At 38.1% G+C, this 18,613-nt stretch overlaps 2 protein-coding genes across 3 annotated transcripts; one reads left to right on the top strand and one right to left on the bottom strand.

The window, feature by feature from the left end:
* Positions 1-2,933: 2,933 nt before the first annotated feature.
* LOC103716901 (NAC domain-containing protein 37-like) lies at positions 2,934-9,333 on the top strand. Of its 2 annotated transcripts, none has more exons than XM_039126670.1 (4): positions 2,934-3,089; positions 6,609-6,818; positions 7,024-7,295; positions 8,509-9,333. In XM_039126670.1, the coding sequence occupies exons 2-4, from the start codon at positions 6,629-6,631 to the stop codon at positions 9,073-9,075; spliced, it is 1,029 nt and encodes a 342-aa protein (XP_038982598.1). In that variant the 5' UTR covers positions 2,934-3,089; positions 6,609-6,628; the 3' UTR covers positions 9,076-9,333. The 2 variants fall into 2 exon arrangements, with proteins under 2 accessions (XP_038982598.1, XP_038982599.1); XM_039126671.1 differs by having other exon boundaries at positions 6,653-6,818.
* Positions 9,334-10,513: 1,180 nt separating this feature from the next.
* LOC103716902 (histone H3.3-like) lies at positions 10,514-11,275 on the bottom strand. The gene is made up of 2 exons (XM_008805099.2): positions 11,130-11,275; positions 10,514-11,032 (listed from the first exon to the last, which is right to left on the bottom strand). Exons 1-2 carry the CDS (start codon positions 11,199-11,201, stop codon positions 10,694-10,696), a joined length of 411 nt encoding a protein of 136 aa, XP_008803321.1. The 5' UTR covers positions 11,202-11,275; the 3' UTR covers positions 10,514-10,693.
* Positions 11,276-18,613: the final 7,338 nt, after the last annotated feature.

Consider the following 18,613-nt stretch of genomic DNA (forward strand, 5'->3'; position numbering starts at 1 on the left):
CCTATGTTATATTCTTTCTCTTGACTCTGGCACTTTGCTAGTTATCTTCACACTAGAACTTTGTGACCAGCCGTTATATATATATATATATATATATATGCAATGGAGATATATAAGCTAGCTTTGAGCGGTTCATTATATATTGTGGAATTAATATCTCACAGTATGAATCGTGACAGACACCTTATAATGTTCGATTAGTATAATGTAGTCTTTTGATGATGTATATACTCTTTCCATTAGAAATTGCTCGAGAGCTATTCTTGATTTTATTTTCCCCTGTAGATATATATTTAAATTATCACAAGTATGATGTTGTTGGAGTTATTTGTGATGCAACACACACTGAAGAATTTTGGAACTGGAATTATGCCTCACTAGAACTCTCCATGTATACGGGGTTCGAGCATAAAGAGGCACATTAAGGTTATATTTTGATAAAATGGGAGCCGAGCAACCTGGTGCCCCCTGAGACCGTGACGGAAGCTTCAGGGAGTTCTCATTTGCTATGAAAATAAAATAATTTTCAACAATCTCAAATATGGTGAGCCCATAGAAAGTAGTTCTATAACATGTAAGTACCATAAAAAACAAAGTAGAATTTGTTTAAGCACTCAAATGACAGTGATTTCTTGAGAATGATTCATTAAAAGAAGAGACAGCGCGAAACATGCCCAGGCATGCATTTAAAAAATGTTGCCCTGCCATTTGGGGCTCGTTTGGTTCGCGGAAAAAGAAGGGGGGAAAGTGTGGTCAACGGAAAAGTAATGAGATGCCTCTTGTTTGGTTGGAATTTTCAAAGGAGAGAGATGGAAAAGTTGTATTCCCATAGAAATATAATTCCCACATTTCATGGGAAAGTCTTTCCCATGAGAAATATGGAAAAGTTACTTTTCCATGAGGCAAGAATCAATTTATTTTTATTTTTTCCCAAAAAGGCCCTTCAACATTAAAGAAGCATTAAAGAGACATTAAAAACTTAATTTTTATTAAGGGCATAATAGGAATTATACATAACTTTCTTAGGAAAGTGGATGGCCAACCAAACATAAGCACTTTGGAAATTTGTCACTTTTCTATGGTCAACCAAACATGTCAAAAGTATTTTCTTAGGCATCCTCTTCCTAGAAATTTGTTTCGCAGCAATTATATTCCTAGAAGGAAAAATGCTTCCCGCGAACCAAATAAGCCCTTGGTTATTGTTAACTAATCTTTGTGCATCCACTGTTCTTTTATTTAGTGTTTCATTTACTTCTATTAATCCAATAAGATTAAGTCATTTACACACTAGGACATTTTTTCTTGAAACTTTAATTCAACTTCTTACCTTTTATTTAGAGACTCAGCTGGTTGACTCGGTCGACCTGTTGATCCGATCAACCCATCGACCCAACAGACCTGTAACTCATAGCCTGTACCAGGTTTCCAAGATCAAGCAGTTCGGACCCTATGAACAGAGGCTCTCTCCCTGTCCATCTTCTAATTCTAGGTGGCATTGAGGGCAAAGAATATGGACGTAGGATGCTTCGAGAGGGTAGAGAAAAAAATGAGAAATGCAGGGCTCTCTTTGCATGTAAGTTGAACCGATCGACCCACAGTTGAACCGCGTCAAAGAGGAAAGCAGCTGTGAATCGGAGGATCTAGCGGTTTTGTCTGGGTCACCTTGTTCAGTATATGGGCCTTTAGAGAAAAAATAACCTTTTTCTCAGTGTACCAAATTAATGTTCAAAGTTTACCATTTCGTGTATCTCCTTTAACGTGCATGTCCACTTTCAAAATCTTAACTCTGCATTTGTTGCTCAAAAATCTTAACTCTACATCTTTATAAGAGTAATTTTTGGTTCATAAAGAAAGCAAATGATTTTAGATTAATCTCGTTTAATTTTTCCCCAGGTATGCCGTTGCTGTTGACTTGCAATGCGTCATGTCAATCAAAATCAGTGTCTTACCAACATAAATAGCTTAGGCCCGAATACCACTTGTCGTGCTTGTAATCCTGAATTTAAATATGATTTTGCAAGTGCAACAAGTTATTTACTTGTAAAGAGAAAAGCAAACTGTTGGCAAATTAGTTTTTTAATAATGTCCGAAAAATAACAAGATCTTTCCAAACTCAAAAATGATAAATCAAATCCCAAAATATCAATATTCTAGTCAAATTCATTTCTTACAGATAAAAATATTTAAAAATTATGTTCTATGGCTTGAAGTCAGCTTTTTAATATATGCTTATTTACCTAAGCAGATGTAGAAATTTCCAAAGATCTTTGACTCGGCTTACTCCAACATGACTAATGCCATCTCTTGGATGGATAGGTAGTCGTGTTCGCAATGCCATTTCCTTATTACTCTAATAATCCCAAATCCACAATGAGTTATGAAGCCACAAACAAAGGTGATTATGGCATCAAGTAGCAAGGATGTTACACTGAAGACATTGTTTTATCTTTGAAATTCTCAACCATGTCCCATGCACTCAATTTTACCACCCAACAAAGCCAGTCATCATCAGATTAGTACACCCAATGAGAGAGACCACCCAAAATTTTAGGTGGAATGTCAACAAACAAGGAAGGTGGCAGCATCAGCTCGCACACATCATGCTCCTATCCATGGCCGTGCTCAGCTGCACGTTCCACGCTACCACAGCCCCCAGACAATTATATTGTCGATGTTAAGATTATCGCCCCGAGACGGGATGGAATGGTCGCCAATGGTGAGCAAAGACACTTTATGATAAGATAGCAAAAAGAAAAGGTGCTTCAGAAATACATAGAGAAGGCTGGAAAGAGAGAGAGAGAGAGAGAGGCTTTGGAGGGTGGTGGGGTGGGCCAAGGAGGGTGAAGGGGCGACGTCAGCGACGGGGCAGCAGGTCCTTCATTCCATCAACCCACGCGCAATCGAAAGGGGGTCCTCTCTTTTTTATGCCTCCACCCTCTTCTTTCACCTCTCTCTTCTAACGGGAGCTCCCAATTCCTCTCAAGTCTCACCATCGCCTCTTCGATCTTCTAAGATCCCTTCCATCTCTCTCTCTCTCTCTCTCTCTCTCTCTAGAAGGGGAAGCTTTGATTGGTTATAGTTTTTTTAAGGTGAGTTGCAGTCGCTACACTGAATCCCCTTCATAAGAAATGCATGGGTGTAGCATCTTTCTATCGTCTGCTCCATGATCTTTCTATCTCGATCTGTTTGTTTTCCCCATTTTTTGACTCACGATGATGAAAGATCTTGGTTTTGTTCTAAGTGTCAAATTTATGCTGCTGTAGCTATCAAAAGTGCTTGGGTTTTGTCTTGGATTTGAGTGTTGTGATGATACAAGACATCTTAGAAAGAGAAGGAATTATCCATATCATACAGTTAAAGATTTAGAGCACCTGAGTTGTTCCTCCTCGTATTTGTTTGCGTTTTATAATTCTTAAGAGCGCTCAACTGTAGCTTTGACAAGTTCATATATAACTTTTGTGACGATCTTCTCTATTTTCATAGTTGTGGTGTTGAAGCATTAGGGTTTCTGTTGGTTTTGTTTTTCGCATCCGGTGATCTAGGCCATCTCAGAGATAGCTGTTCTTCTTTGTGTAATTAATATTTCACGTGTATATCTTTCCTTTACAAGGATTAAAAGTGGTAGATATATATCATTAATTAGAGTAGTTATTACAGTTGTTGTTGCAATGCTATTCTGCTATTTGTTTCAAGCTTCAACCTTCTTCACCTTTTGTTTTTGCCAGTAGGTTGACATTAAAAAGAAAGCGTGGTTTGCTAATGGCATTGCAGTTCTATTAATTCTTAGCTTCAGTTGTCATTCAATTTTTTTTCTTTTCTATTATTTGTCCCATTTCAAGTCTAAAATTCATCACAAATATATCAAATTATATTAGGCATAGTCTTTTTTTTTTTGGATGGAGAACTCACTCAAGTTGTCGTAAATTTGCATCTTATTCTCCAGGAGAAAATCAGAGACTAATTTTACATAGAGATCTTTCAAATTAGGATATAGAGCTTGTACATGAAAGATATAGAGATTCTTCAAATTATTTATTAGATTGTTCAGCTTGTTGAATAGTTTAACAGGTCTACTTATAAACCACTTATTTTTGTAACAAATTTTTATTTTTTATTTTATTTTTTTTCTTGCAATTTTTTTATAAATAGCTTCTGTAAACTCCATTTTTCTAATAAAGTCCGGGTGGCTTTGCCTCCCTCTTATCAAAATTAATTTTCCATAGATATTATATTTTCCCATTCCCTCATCCATTTTTGAATTTCAGCTAGAAGTGCCCAGCTTCAATATTTGTATAATATCCTATCTCTTATTTTGGAATAAAATTTGTTAATCCATCTTTCTCCAAAAGCCAGTCTTGCTATTCTCTCCTAATTATTTCTATTTCAAAGTGTTTTCTCTCCCATTCTCAAGAATAAATAAGAAAAAAACGGAGAGAAAGAACTCCCTCCGTCACCAATATCTTTCTCTCTCTTGACAATTCTAATCTCTCTTCTAGATCCAATCACTTAGTCCACTAATCCTCTTTTCTCAAACAAATCAGCCTAGCTATTAGGTTTTTCATTGTATAGCCTCTCTTCCTTCCTGCCGAGTCCCACAATCTCTCTATCTCTTCATAATGCTTGTAATAATCTCTCTTCTAGAGCCGGCCAATCTCTTCCTCAAACAAATCAATCTAGCTATTACCTTTTACGTAATATAGCTACTTTGCTCATTCGCTCTCCCTCTCTCCACCCTCCCCCCACCAACCTCTCTCTCTCTAGCGTATACATAGCTAAAATCCATAATACAACACCAATACCCAAGAGGATTGACACATTTAGACTTTTCTTGCCGCGGCTGCTGCTGCTTCAATATAAAATACTTATGAAGTTGGCATTCTGAGTTAGTTACTCTACAGGGGCCGAGGTCGTCAGATGTGCCATGGAAGTCCTAGACAAAGGGACAAAAGGATCAGAAAGCTGTGCAGGCTTAGTGTGCTCGTTTTTTAAGCCTCTCCTTGTCAGGCCTGATCCAAGAAAGAGTCTCCCTCTCTCCCCGTTCATTCTTTTTGCTCCCAGACCAACTTTTTCCCTTTGAACAAGAAGCGCATGCTTTCTCTCCTAGCAAACGTCAGCCACTTGTCCCATGCTCTGGGGACCTCACCTACCTTCTGTTCTCTTTTTAAGTTGTGTTATCATCTCTCTCTCTCTCTCTCTCTCTCTCTCTCTCTCTCTCTCTCTCTCTATTCTATGTTGCACGAGGAGACTTTCTCAGCCAATAGAAAATTAAGTTGCATGACGATGGAAAGCTGAGGACTGCTTAAAAAGCTCAGAGAAGATAAATAGATGGTGATCCTTTTCTGATGGATTTTCTCTTTCTTAGGAAGAAGAGATCCGCAATTCCTAGCGAGAGAATTTATGAGAATTGTTTTGCAAAGTCAAGGCTCTTCCTAGTCCCTCTAAAGAAAGTGCTCAAGGTGATGACACTAAGGGCATGATGAATTCTGAAATGATTTGTTACATCATTAGATAGTTGTAGACTTGTAGTTATCAAGGAGTTCAGAAAATCTACGTTCTGCCTGTATAGTTTAGATTGTAAAAGGACATGAATTTTACATTTTAAAGAACATGCGTAAAAGAAATATCTATTTTCTTTGCTGCTTGAGTTCTCATATGGATACCGGGAACAATTCAGTTTTCTTTGTATGCTACTACTGAAATGTTTTATGATGTTATGAATTGGTAGTGCTGTTGATTTATTTTTATTTTTTTTGAGCAAAATGCTAGCGGTTCCAAAACGAAATGCATAAATTATTTTTGTTTGCTTGCTATTTTCTTATTCTCACTCGAAACTAGATGTATGACCCTGTGCGGACTCTAGTGAGCATGGACTTTTTTGGCCTACAGAAATAATGATCTTCATTTCTTATTTCATTTCCATAATCTTTATAATAATTATATCCAGTCAACTATTTCCTCCATCTAGGAATACAAATAAGCCTGACAATAAGAACTTCATAGTTACTCTTTTGGTTGTCTTCTTTAAAGTCAAATAGAAGTTATATTGCTGACCGATTCTAAGTTTTTTGTTGGTAATACTATATACTTTGATTGTTAAAAATATAAGATCATGGGTATGAGATGTTCTCTACAAACTTTTCTCCATATTTAGATCATCTCCAGCATGGCAAATGTTCTGTAAATAAAAAAATGTAGAGCGGCTTTGAGCTTTCTCTCTTGATCAGTCTTTCTTTTATTCCCCTTTCTATATTGGAGCTATGATTCTTAGTATGGACTAATGGAACACATGTTCTTTAAAGAATCATTTACACCATTCCCCTTCAGGGGACAACATCATTAGCAGGAATTGTACAACTTGCCTGTGGTTCTTCTCAGACCATTGCAGCACCAGCTGCTAACCTTGAACCACCATAACTCCCTTCTGACTTAATCAAACTGTGAAAACACATCATAGCTGCTTTCTTCTCCAAGGCCTTGTGTCCAGTAAATAGGCTGCCTTTCCTTTTGGGATATGAAAAGCCCGACGTATGACACATGGCTTCATGTGATTTGAAGAGTTCTTTTAACATATAATAACATCTGTGTGCTTGTGTTGTTGCATTGCCTAGGAACGATTGGTGATGGAATCATGGGTGGGTGGAATTTGATGCAGGTGATGGACTCCATGGAATCGTGTGTTCCTCCTGGGTTTAGATTTCATCCTACTGATGAGGAGCTTGTCGGCTATTACCTTAAGAAGAAAGTGGCCTCTCAAAAGATAGACCTTGATGTCATCAAAGAAATTGATCTATACAGAATCGAACCGTGGGATCTTCAAGGTTGGAACGATGTACACTTTAAAAATCTCTCCTTTCGGGATTGTTAGTAGCTATCTACCTTTTTTCTTAGCTCCTAAAAGTTCTTAGTCTTAGTTTTGGAGTTACCCTTCTAAATCTTTTACAACATATATAGGACTGGTTCATATTTATCTTTCTACGAATACAGAAATAATGAGTATTGTTCTTTCTTATCATGTACTAAAAGAATGGTGTCAGATCGGATATGAAGAGCAAAGTGAGTGGTACTTCTTCAGCCACAAGGACAAGAAGTACCCAACGGGCACAAGGACGAATCGGGCAACCATGGCTGGTTTTTGGAAGGCAACAGGCCGGGACAAGGCCGTCCATGACAAGAACAAGCTTATTGGCATGAGGAAGACACTGGTCTTCTACAAGGGAAGAGCACCCAATGGACAGAAGAGTGACTGGATCATTCACGAGTACAGGCTTGAGTCTGAAGAGAATGGACCACCCCAGGCAAGCTCAAAAACAAACCTTCTCCCCCCTTAAGCTTACAAACTATAGGGTTATATCGAAATGGTACAGAGCTAAAATAGTCGGTTATCTCTTCTGTTACTTTTATGGACAATCTTCTTAAAGGATATGTCTAAGAATAGTTTTTTGCATACCTACGTACCCACCCCCCCCCCCCCCCCAACACACACACACACACACAAAAAAAACCTTAACATTTGTTTTCTAGAACACAAAATGGTCGAATTTTCAGGAGAAGATTGGTCTAAGCAAAAGCACATGAAGAATAACTGGATGGATAAAGTTTGAGCCTAATTTGCCTTGCAGTAGAAAACGTTAATTGCTTTACTATCTTGCTTAGTATAGAAGAATTGTATTGGATTAATGGCCATTGCTTTAGACAGTGCTCATCCTGAAAGGAGACTTGGTAGAGATGGATTTTAGAGATTCTGTCTGTGGACTGTGGATATATACGCATAGCAACAAAGTAGCCCAGTTGCGAACTCACACACCTAGTTTTTGCCTGCAAAGTCAAATATGTACACCTTCTCTTTTTGAGACAGGACTCCTTTTAGTCAAAGTCCTATTCTATATATATTGCTACAGTAAAACATTATGTTCCGCTATCTTTTCTTAACCTCTTCCTTTTAATCTCTCTTCAGAAGGTCTTAATATCTTAATGGAGTAATGCGGTAGACAGCAACAAAAAGTCTCAAGAAAAAAGACCACTCGCAAAGGATTTTTTTTTGCAAAAAAGAACACTAGGTGGGTAATGTACAAACCCTAGTTTCTGAACCGACGCCCGAGTGGAACGTTTTGAGCTAAAGACTCTTTTAATCAAGAGATGTCCCACTTATCCCCTCCCAAGGGACGGACCGAAAGCCATCATCCCTTTCTGTTTTCATATTAATCGTTTGTAATATATGGAAAAGTTTCCATTCCATTCACAAAAGGAGCTTTTATCTCCTATTCACTTTAGAACAAGACTATATATCCACCCAAATGTCACCCTTCGCATCTATCAACTAACCAACGTGTCTCACCCCTCAAGAAAACTTTATAAGCTTGTCCTCACTTTGAAAGAAGATTCTTTTAAACGAAACTCCTGTCAACCTCTCTTGACTCCTGTCAAAAAGATTTTTCTCCTCTTCTCTCACTCTATGGTACGCACTAACTAATACTCATCTCCTGCTCCTATCCTTGGTGCTCTTTGCAGGAAGAAGGATGGGTCGTTTGTCGAGCATTCAAGAAACGACTTGCCTGCCCAACAAGGAGCGTCGTCGATGTGTGGGACTCCAACTATGGCTACGACGAGCCCAGCAGGGTGATCTCCGCCATGGTCAACCCAATCGAATACCTCCAGATGCAGCCCAAGACTCTCCTTTGCAAGCAAGAGACCGAGCGCGATCGCCTGAACCTCTTGCACTCAAAACAATTGTTCCAACTCCCGCAACTCGAGAGCCCCCCCCTTCCCTTAGTGAAGCAACCCAGCCCACTCTCTACAGCCATGGAGAACGAAGACGAGGAGCAAACAAGGGGGTGCAATGCCATCGAGAAGGTGACCGATTGGAGGGCCCTTGACAAGTTTGTTGCATCCCAGTTGAGCCAGGAAGATAGGTTCAGCGCCCAACAGGTCGTCTCAGATTTTGGTGTAGACAGTGACCCGGAGGACATCGCGCTGCTATTGCTTCAGAGTGGAAGGGAGGAGGTGGGCAAAATGAATGGGCTCTTGACCTCCGGGGGACCGGAATGTGACATAGGCATCTGTGTATTTGAGAAATGAGCCTATATGGAGAGGTGTAAGGGAGTTGCTCGATCAAGACTTGTTCTTTCTTCTTTCTTTATTCTATGTATGTTTGTGATTGGTTATTACAAAGTGGGGCTTTATGGTGTATAGAGAGAGAGTTGCAATGAGCTACTACATTATCTCTACTATCTCCCATTGCGAGTCTACTGGCATATCTGGTTGTCGCAGAATGGGAAAGAAGTATTGTGTGTTAATACTGTGTTGTGTTTATCAAAAAAAAGGATTGTCTTATAACCTCTCTCACTTGAAAAGAAGTCATGAATCATAAGCAGGCTAAAGACGATCATCTTAGAATATTTTCTTTGGACGACAAATAGCGAGAGGAACCCCAAACAAAGGCTTGCAAGCCAAAAACAAGAAACAGAAATATAAAAAAGAGCAGAGGCCAGATACAGAGAGTAGTGTCTTCTTTTTATTTATTTATTTTGAAAGGGGAGGGAACCATCCGTGCTATGACCTAAATTTTTAAGATATTACTGCTTGGGCAAGCCTCAGTCACGAGCCATCGAGCCTTTTTTTTTTTTTAACTGAATTTTTTGTGCCTCGATTTTTTGTTTTCTTTTCACAACTGAAACACGAAAACCCGCATAGTCTTAACAGCTCACGTGAGATAAGAGTCAAAGGTCGGGTCAAGGTCTGGACGAGGGAGGGTGAGTTGACCCATAAATGAACTAATTGGACCCAGATAAGATATCATTAGCTTAATCTGACCTAATTCATTGCTCCGCTCCAAAGAAGCTCGAGTCAAGCTCCATCAAATGCCGCACAAATCAGACTTAAACCAGCAACATTAGCTCAAAATCAGTTTCAAGCCAATCAAAAATCAACCCAACTCGGTCAAATACAGCTCCATAAGACTCGGATATATTTCAATTATATATTATACATTTCATTCTTCGGATCAATTAAATACTAATTTAACCTTAAATAATAATAACAAGAAAGGAGACAAATGCTGATCTCATTTAACAATACTTTTGAGTTTTGATCCGGTCAAGTTACAGAATTGAGTAACAATAACGTCCCAAACCTTTAAAACTGATTAACCTCTTCTAATGGAAATTGACATGAATCCTACCAGACAAATGTACTAGGAACGGGCGGCGAGACAAGTGCATGTCATGTCAATTGAGCACCCCGCCCTAACTTTCTACGGGACAGGGCCTGCGACACCAAAATCTAACTGGCCGACACAGTTCAGAGACAGGCCATACCTGTCCCGACCACGAGACATCTCATATCACCATCATGACAGGAGATCCGGCCATGGACGACAATTTCCCAAATCAAATTCATCATGGCATGTCGAACAGAACCCCAAAAAAACCCAACGACCTCTCATCACACTTTCTTGGCGTTGCAAAGGCTCGGTTTTTGTCCGCAAAATCAAACAAATCGTTCTAACGATTAACACTTCGAACAAGAAAAGAAGCATCGCCATAGTCTCTATTTCCAATGTTTTATCTCTAAGATAAACATATACATCGAAACTATTTTTTTAAATGGCAAAAGAAAGAATAGATAGAGAGACACGAACGGAGAACAAGGAAAGAACGGGTACGGGAAGAAAACGAGAAAGGGAAAAGAGGAGTCTCTAAGCGCGCTCGCCACGGATGCGGCGTGCGAGCTGGATGTCCTTGGGCATTATGGTGACGCGCTTGGCATGGATGGCGCAGAGGTTGGTGTCCTCGAACAGCCCGACCAAATAGGCCTCCGCCGCCTCCTGGAGAGCCAAAACGGCATGGCTCTGAAACCTGAGATCCGTCTTGAAGTCCTGCGCGATCTCCCGCACCAGCCGCTGGAACGGCAGCTTCCTTATCAGGAGATCCGTGCTCTTCTGGTACTTACGGATCTCCCGAAGCGCCACCGTCCCCGGCCGGTACCTGTGGGGCTTCTTCACTCCCCCGGTAGTCGGAGCCGACTTTCTCGCCGCCTTCACGACGAAATCCAACAAAGAGGAGGAAAAAAGATTAGACCTTTGAAAGAAAAATTTGTCACCAAGTCGGCGAAATCAGGGAAGAGATCAATACCTGGGTGGCCAGCTGCTTCCTCGGAGCCTTGCCGCCGGTGGATTTGCGGGCCGTTTGCTTCGTACGAGCCATGGAGGAAGGCGGACGGCTAGGGCTAAGGTTTCAGGTTGTTAAAACCTCGAGTCTCGGAGAGGGAGTAGGAACATGGGATTTAGTGGAATAGAACCGGCTACGAGGGTCTTATATATATAGAGAGAGAGGGGACGGTGACGTGGGTTGGCGGTTTTGGGAGCGGGGCCGCCTGTTGCTTAGGAATTGGATAATCGGACGGCTGCGGATTTCTCTGGAAAAGCAGTCGATCCGTGTGCTTTTACCATTGAGTCGGGTTTGGGGAGGGGTTTACGAATCGTGTCCGCGATTGAACCGGAGAAAAGAGTCAGGAAACGATCTGAACTCGTACAGATTAACGACATCAAACATGGACAAAGTCCTGGGGAAGGACTATGATTCTGTGAATGATCCAGACCATACCTGATTCGCTTATGCTGTGTTTAGATGGGGATTAAGTGGGGCGAGGGAATAACTGTTAGTAATATATTATTCAAATAAACAAATAAATCTAAAAATTATAATTAATGAAAAATCTTAAAGGGAATAATATATGTATATATTATTCGGCATCAAAGTAATTCTAGTTTAATACAAAAAAAAATCTATTCTAGCACAAAATAAATCTATTCATTTAATATATTTAAAATATAAAATTGTAAATATTACAAATGTACTAATATTAAATTTAAAATAAAAGTTAAAGGTAATTTGACACTATTAGTTAGTGGATATAATCACTAGAAATCACACAAATTCAATTTTTGCAAAAGCCTAAGTGCAAACTTAAATTTGTTGTTACGAATTAACCAATTTTTAAATTCTCCGTTTGAAATTTTTTAAATTAATAATAATTGATTACTAATTTTGTGCCAGCAAATCAAATATTATAATTGAGATCTAAAATTTTAATTCAATGAATTATAAGACTTATTATCTTATTAGAATAATTGATTACTAATTTTGTGCTAGTAAATCAATTATTGTAATTGAGATCTAAAATGTCAATTCAATGAATTATAAGATTTATTACCTTATTAGAATAATTGATTACTAATTTTGTGCTAGAAAATCAATTATTATAATTGAGATCTAAAATGTCAATTCAATGAATTATAAGATTTATTACCTTATTAAAATAATTGATTTAGATCTAATAAGTCAATTTAATGAATTAATTATTATGTATTAACTAATTTCCGAATTTTCCTTATTACCTTTTTAAAATGATTTACTGAATTATATATTACTAAAAAAAATAAACAAGCATTTCTTTGGATTGTTCGCAATATATTGTCTAAATAAACAAATAAATCTAAAAATTATAATTAATGGAAAATCTTAAAGGGAATAATATATGTATATATTATTCAGCATCAAAATAATTTTATTTTAACACAAAAGAAATCTACTCTAGCACAAAATAAACCTATTAATTTAATATATTTAAATCATAAAATTGCAAATACTACAGATCTATGAATATTAAATTTAAAATAAAAATTAAAAAAATAGCCTGATTGAAGGCAGATCGAAGCGCGTAAACGCTGTCTCAAAGAAGTGTTTGCCCCCACGTACGTACGGGTCTTCCGGCAATCTTCCTCAGAGATACGACGATCCTAAACTTCTTCTTCGGTACGTCTCGGAAGAATCCAAATCAAATCTGATCGAACTTGCAGATCCAGCGAAGAACGGCATAAAAAAAATAAAATAAATTAAATATAATTGCAAAAATGAAAATCAGAAGGGGTTAAGAGGCAGAATTTTTTTTCAGAATTTTTTTAGTATTTTTATAAATTTTTCGTATCCCAAAAAGATGAAATCAAGAAGTATTTATTAGGGATAATTGTGCTGGGGCAAATGGATCGTTTTGCGGATGCATTCGTGCTTTCCGTAGATGCGCCCGTGGTGATTTCGCGAAATTGGAATAACGAAAGCGTTTCGCGAAATTCAAATAAAAAAAAAAAAAAACAGCAGCGGGCGCCTCCATCAATAACCCCCATACCCTTTCTCATTTTTGGCTTTTGTGCCGGCGGGTTAGCCTATTCCCATGCCGCGACATGTAGGAGGATATCTCTCCCACTCAGGGGATAAGCCTATGCATGAGGATGGATGGAATAGACTTATCCACTTTCACATCTTAAGTCAATTTGTATTTTACACTCCCACTTTTTCTATCTGTCAAGTATAAAAGCAATGGGAATAATTTTGTATTTGTGAAAAAAATCTAAATCATCATGAAATCATGAAGTCATAATGCACTATATTCCTTCATCTTTTGGCCTCTCACTTATTCCTTCAATTAAACCCCAAAAACCACATATCTCATGACAGGAGAGGGAATAAACCTATCCGTTCTATAGTGCTCAATTTTTCTTATCCGCTTTAAAATTATTCTGCAAAAAATGCAGCCTAAGTCAAGTCAATGCGTAATTCGATTCGATATGATGTAAAAGCACGAGTGAATTAGAATTCATGAAACATTGTTCAACTTATTCTTGATGAATTTAGTATTCGGCCGGCTAAATCCCAACAAACAAACATATAAAAAATTGAATTTAGAAAAGCAAAACAGCAGAAACTTCGAACTAGTCAAGGAATTATTTCTTTGGTTTGTCCACAGATTAATTGAGGTTTAGGCCTTTGTGCGACAAATCTGCTTCAATTTTAAATCGATTTGATTTGAGCAGAATCAGGCAAGTAATTTTTCTGGTTTAATTTGTATATTAATCATAAGTTTTTGATAGTAATCATGACTGCTTAGACTAACGATATTTATGATCTAAATTTAGTTTAACTAGTTTAGGATTTAACTAATTTATAGTTATATTAAAGCCGTTGATAGAAGAACAATAAATGGCGACATTTTTCTCCTGTGAGAGCCTGTTCACAATCTCATGGGCTAATTAGGTTAACATGACCTGAAAAGAAGGATTTGTGTGCTATATATTAAGCATCCATGCTATATAAAAACGTCCTAAAATAAATGATTTTTATTATCTCAGAAAATATCTTGTGATGTAGTCTATGTAAAGAGTTAGTCTCTCTCTCGGCTGCTTAACAAACCTCATTCGATGAATCAGGAATCTAATAATCCCTCGTTTTTGCCAAAGTGCTTCTTGAGGTTCCATCTCTATATACATCACTAAATTAGAGTTTGCTTGTGGATTTCCTCTAGCTATTGACACTTGGAAGGGGAAATATATCCCATAAATCCTCATTTTAGTGCCTCCAGAAACTATGATTTGTCTGTATGTTCGTGTAACCTTGAATATAAAAACCTTTTGAATGTTCAATAGGGGGAGGGGGAAAAGAGCTGGATGTTAAAAAAGGGAAAAAGAAAAAGCTTGCATCTAAAACAAACTGTTGATGTGGAAAACCATATAAATTAAGTCTGAATAAAAATCACATAAATATTATCTTTGTTTCGGTAATTCATTTTTTTAATTAAATATAAGCTTTCCACTTAAGATATATTAGAACTTATGAAAGCAGTGAATATTCACCCATTATCAAGGTAAGCTTTCTTTTATCAAGACTCATGCATTACCAGGGCACTTCAGTTAAATGATTTTATGAGAATTGATATTTTATCCAAGAATGTATGCTATTGTTTTCTTATACACATTAGAGCGATTTGGTACATAAAGAGTTTTTATCAAGAACAGAGTAAAACTTTGTTGATGTATTGTAACAAAAAAATGGATGTAGTTACCACATGGAATTAGATCTAAGGCCATGAAATTAGTTTTAGAAGGAACTAGCTTCCTATTGGCTTCTCGCCAGCTTTAGTAGTATACATATGCATATAAATGCGTATGTACATCCATATATACATGTAGGTATGTATGTATGTGTGTGTGCATATATATATATATATATATATATATATATATATATATATATTCACATATACATGCATGCATGTATATATGCATCCTTGCTAGGATTGATGCGTGCGAGACACATGCATAACTCGCCATAAGATAAAAGGAGAACATGTATAATGAGCCTCGGAAAAAAATTCAAAGTGATAAAGACCAAATGGGCATTGAGTAGAAGTCAACTAAAGGCATCTAATTAGAGACCAAATATGCAAGAATGGCCACAAGAATGTTGACATGAAATAGGTCAAATGGAAGAATGGCAAGGATTTCAGCTAATTAAATAAGGATATCGAGCTGACAGTTGGTGCGGAGCAATCATGCTGAAGAACGTGTATAGTGAGAAGAGAATTGGTGTCAGTTACTATAACTGTTAGGAGTGGATGCAGACGTGGATGGCAATAGCCATAGCAGATAGTTATTTTATTTTAGTATATATATTGGATTGTACTTTATATGAAGCACCATTCCACAATTAATTCAATGTATCTTTTTACCTTGTCTTAGTTTTACTCTATTAGTAGTTCTACTATAGGAGTAGTTGTAACTGCCATAGCCCAATACTATACTCTTATTGTAGCCCAATGCGATGCTTTTATCTGATCCATCTTCTTTGAATTTGTAATGTAATGAAGACGAAAGTTCTTAAAAGTCAAGGTACACGGACCATATTACTGTCTATCCTTCTTTCCATCCCCATCATCATCTTTTCAGTTGATCAAATGTCAGTGGCACATTTGTACACATCAACCTTGTTACTGTTGAGACTTGACACATTTCTTTGCCAACCAATCGAGTTCCCAAGTGCTCGCATGAACGAGATAAAAAGATTTAAAACTTGAAATTTCCATATAAAATATTAAGGGCCTATTTGAGTAATCCAACAGGATTAGGATGAATTTCCTGCTGGATTCATAGATTGGGCAGCCTGTTTAACTATGACTCATATCAATCAAACACTTTCTAGCCATAATCACATGGGATAAAAAAAAAGATCCCCATGAATCTTTTTTTCTCCTTGTAGATTAACAATCCAGCAAGCTAGGAGGCCATTAGAAGATGTAGGCTAGGTAGGCCAACAGGTTTGATTCCTACAGAAATATCCAAACAGCTCTACGTAATCTTGCTATTGTGTTTTTTTGCCCTGTTTAAAATACTCGATATAACTTGTGAGTCCAATAATCTCTTTCCTTGTCTTAATAATACCAAATCTATTTTCCAAATAAAACAACATATCTTGGATATGCCTCCACCTTCTAAATCTAATCAAATTTATTGGGTGCAAAATGACCAAACCTCGAGTCCTTAAAGGACCTCCGCAGCTGCTACCCTGCACTTAAATCCATCACCCCCACAGAGAATATTAGCATCACCAATCTTAGATTAAGGCATGGAAAGAATTTCCATCAACCACTTCATGTGCAAATTAGAGTTTCAGTAAATGAGGTGTCCATATTGGGAGGCAAAATACAAGGTGAAAGTAGGGTTCATTTATAGTGTGCTTGTCAATGATTGCACAGAAGGGCAAACTAGATACAACCAAGATCCAATGCTCTTTCTACTATGTAAAACTCAATGTAACTGTGATCTAAACCAATTTTTTTATACTTACGCCATATCATGTTTTTATTAGATATTTCAAAAGTTCGTTAGCAGTTATCTTTTCCAAAAACAGATAATAGTAATCTTCCTTCCACTTCTCTCTTTCATGAAGGTGAAACTCGATATCGGCGGAACTCGGTTATTATGTGATTCTATTTGTAATTATACACATCTAAAAACTAAATTAAGATTCTTAAAATTCTGTTTGTACCCACCAAATAGACCTTCATCATCCTTCCTGTGCCTCATACAGACTATTGTAGTCTCATTTGGTCTACATCATCATGTAAACTTTGGAGGATTTCTTTGGCTTGATATTTAATTACATCAATTTTCTAGTTTTATAAAAAAAATAGATTCATATAAATATGCCTGTTTATTTATTTATTTATTTATTTAATTTTCAGAAGCCTTGCTACTCTGCAGTTTTTCTCTCAATCACTCTTCTTCTTTGAACGTATGCTTAATATCAAGCTGCCCATCTCTCATAAGAATCCTCTTCTCACAAAACAGCCTCAAAAATAAAAAAAAGGCAGATGGATAAATACAAAAAGAATCCACAGCCTAGAAGACTTGTATAAGAAGCACAAACCCAACTCCGAAAGGAATCACCGAAGGCAACCCCAACCCCGCCCTCCTCCCTCTCTCCCCCTTTCTCTTATAAAAACGGCCCTCTTCTTCGTCCTTTCCTTGCTCTATCTCTTTCGCACTGTTTTCCTCCGACTCATCGGTCCTCCGAGCGCCGAGCTGCCGATATCCATCTGAGGTCGCCCAATCCGCCTCGCTGTGCCGCCTCCGGACGCCACTATCTCTCTCAGGTCAGCTGCTCTCTCCCCTCGTCCTCTTTCGAAAGATTTGTTTCCATCGTTTCTTCGTCACAAACAACAAGGCTGAGCTTCCTCCAAACCTCTTCCCACCTTCCCTTCGTTCTGTTTTGTTTGGTGGGTTTGTGAGTATTTGGAGGTTTTCGGCTCTTGGCGTCGAGAAAACTAGAAAAATAACCATATGAATGATGCAAGGTGTTTTACAAGAATCCGGTTTTGGTGGCTCTTTCGATGATAGTGGCATGGTAGGGTTGGGAACCACGGAACTGACCTATTTGAAACCTTGTTCCAAGAGCTTGAAGGTGGCTGATGAGGTGGAGAAGCAGCAGTATGGAAAATCATTGCCTTCGGTAACGATGGGAGGCGAATTGGATGACGCTGAGCGTCCTCTTGGATCGCTGTTCAAGCTGAAGAGGTCGCAGGTGGCGACGAAGGGGAAGCCTCTGGTGGTAGAAGCTAGGGCAGAAAACCCTAGGGATGAGAAGGGGGATTCTGGTGAGTTGTATGATACATTGGCTAGTTTTAGGAAGAAGGTGAAGGACCCAAAGAGGGCTAAAGGTGCTGGCGATGCGGGATCCGGAGTTGAAAAATATTCTTCCTCTTTGGATGGGGTGGAAGTGCCCGACTGGGTGGAGGATTCAGGTTTAGATGTGCCACTTGAAGATGCAGTAAAATCTGGAAGCAAAATATCTCAGAATGATTTGGAAGAGGAAAATGAGAAAAAAGGAATTTCAGGGCTTTATGAGAGTTCCGACTGTTCTTCAGATGCGAGTCTGGAAGATCCGCTTTCTTCTTTTTTCAAGAGAGCTCGTTCAGGTTTGGCAAAAAGAACTTGGTCGGTTTCTAAGAAGAGGAAGACAGCAGAAAGAACTGCAAGTACTGAAATTGAATTGAAGCGACGTGCTCATGAGAACTCAAATGATTCAAGTTCACCAGTGGTTGAGGTAACCCCTTCATTGGATGGCAGGTTATGTTTACATTCTGATGGAGCGCAACAATGTCTCGTTGCCAGATGGCAGGGTAGAAAACCTCGTGGTGCTTCTGTTGCAGAGATGAAGGAAGTTAGTGCTGCAGTTGTTGAGGGCATGGATCAGACTTCTAATGATGAAATGTTGGAAGAAAAATT

The sequence above is a fragment of the Phoenix dactylifera genome, chromosome 5 (assembly GCF_009389715.1).
Source record: "Phoenix dactylifera cultivar Barhee BC4 chromosome 5, palm_55x_up_171113_PBpolish2nd_filt_p, whole genome shotgun sequence".
Classification (NCBI taxonomy): domain Eukaryota; kingdom Viridiplantae; phylum Streptophyta; class Magnoliopsida; order Arecales; family Arecaceae; genus Phoenix; species Phoenix dactylifera.

What these genes read in the sequence shown, in the direction of transcription:
- LOC103716902 (XM_008805099.2), bottom strand. Translation starts at nt 11,201, where the DNA reads ATGGCTCGTACGAAGCAAACGGCCCGCAAATCCACCGGCGGCAAGGCT. An exon ending in GGAAGCAGCTGGCCACCCAG is followed by an intron (nt 11,033 to 11,129) that starts GTATTGATCTCT and finishes TTCGTCGTGAAG; the next exon opens with GCGGCGAGAAAGTCGGCTCC.
- LOC103716901 (XM_039126670.1), top strand. Translation starts at nt 6,629, where the DNA reads ATGGGTGGGTGGAATTTGATGCAGGTGATGGACTCCATGGAATCGTGT. An exon ending in CGAACCGTGGGATCTTCAAG is followed by an intron (nt 6,819 to 7,023) that starts GTTGGAACGATG and finishes ATGTACTAAAAG; the next exon opens with AATGGTGTCAGATCGGATAT. An exon ending in AAGAGAATGGACCACCCCAG is followed by an intron (nt 7,296 to 8,508) that starts GCAAGCTCAAAA and finishes TGCTCTTTGCAG; the next exon opens with GAAGAAGGATGGGTCGTTTG.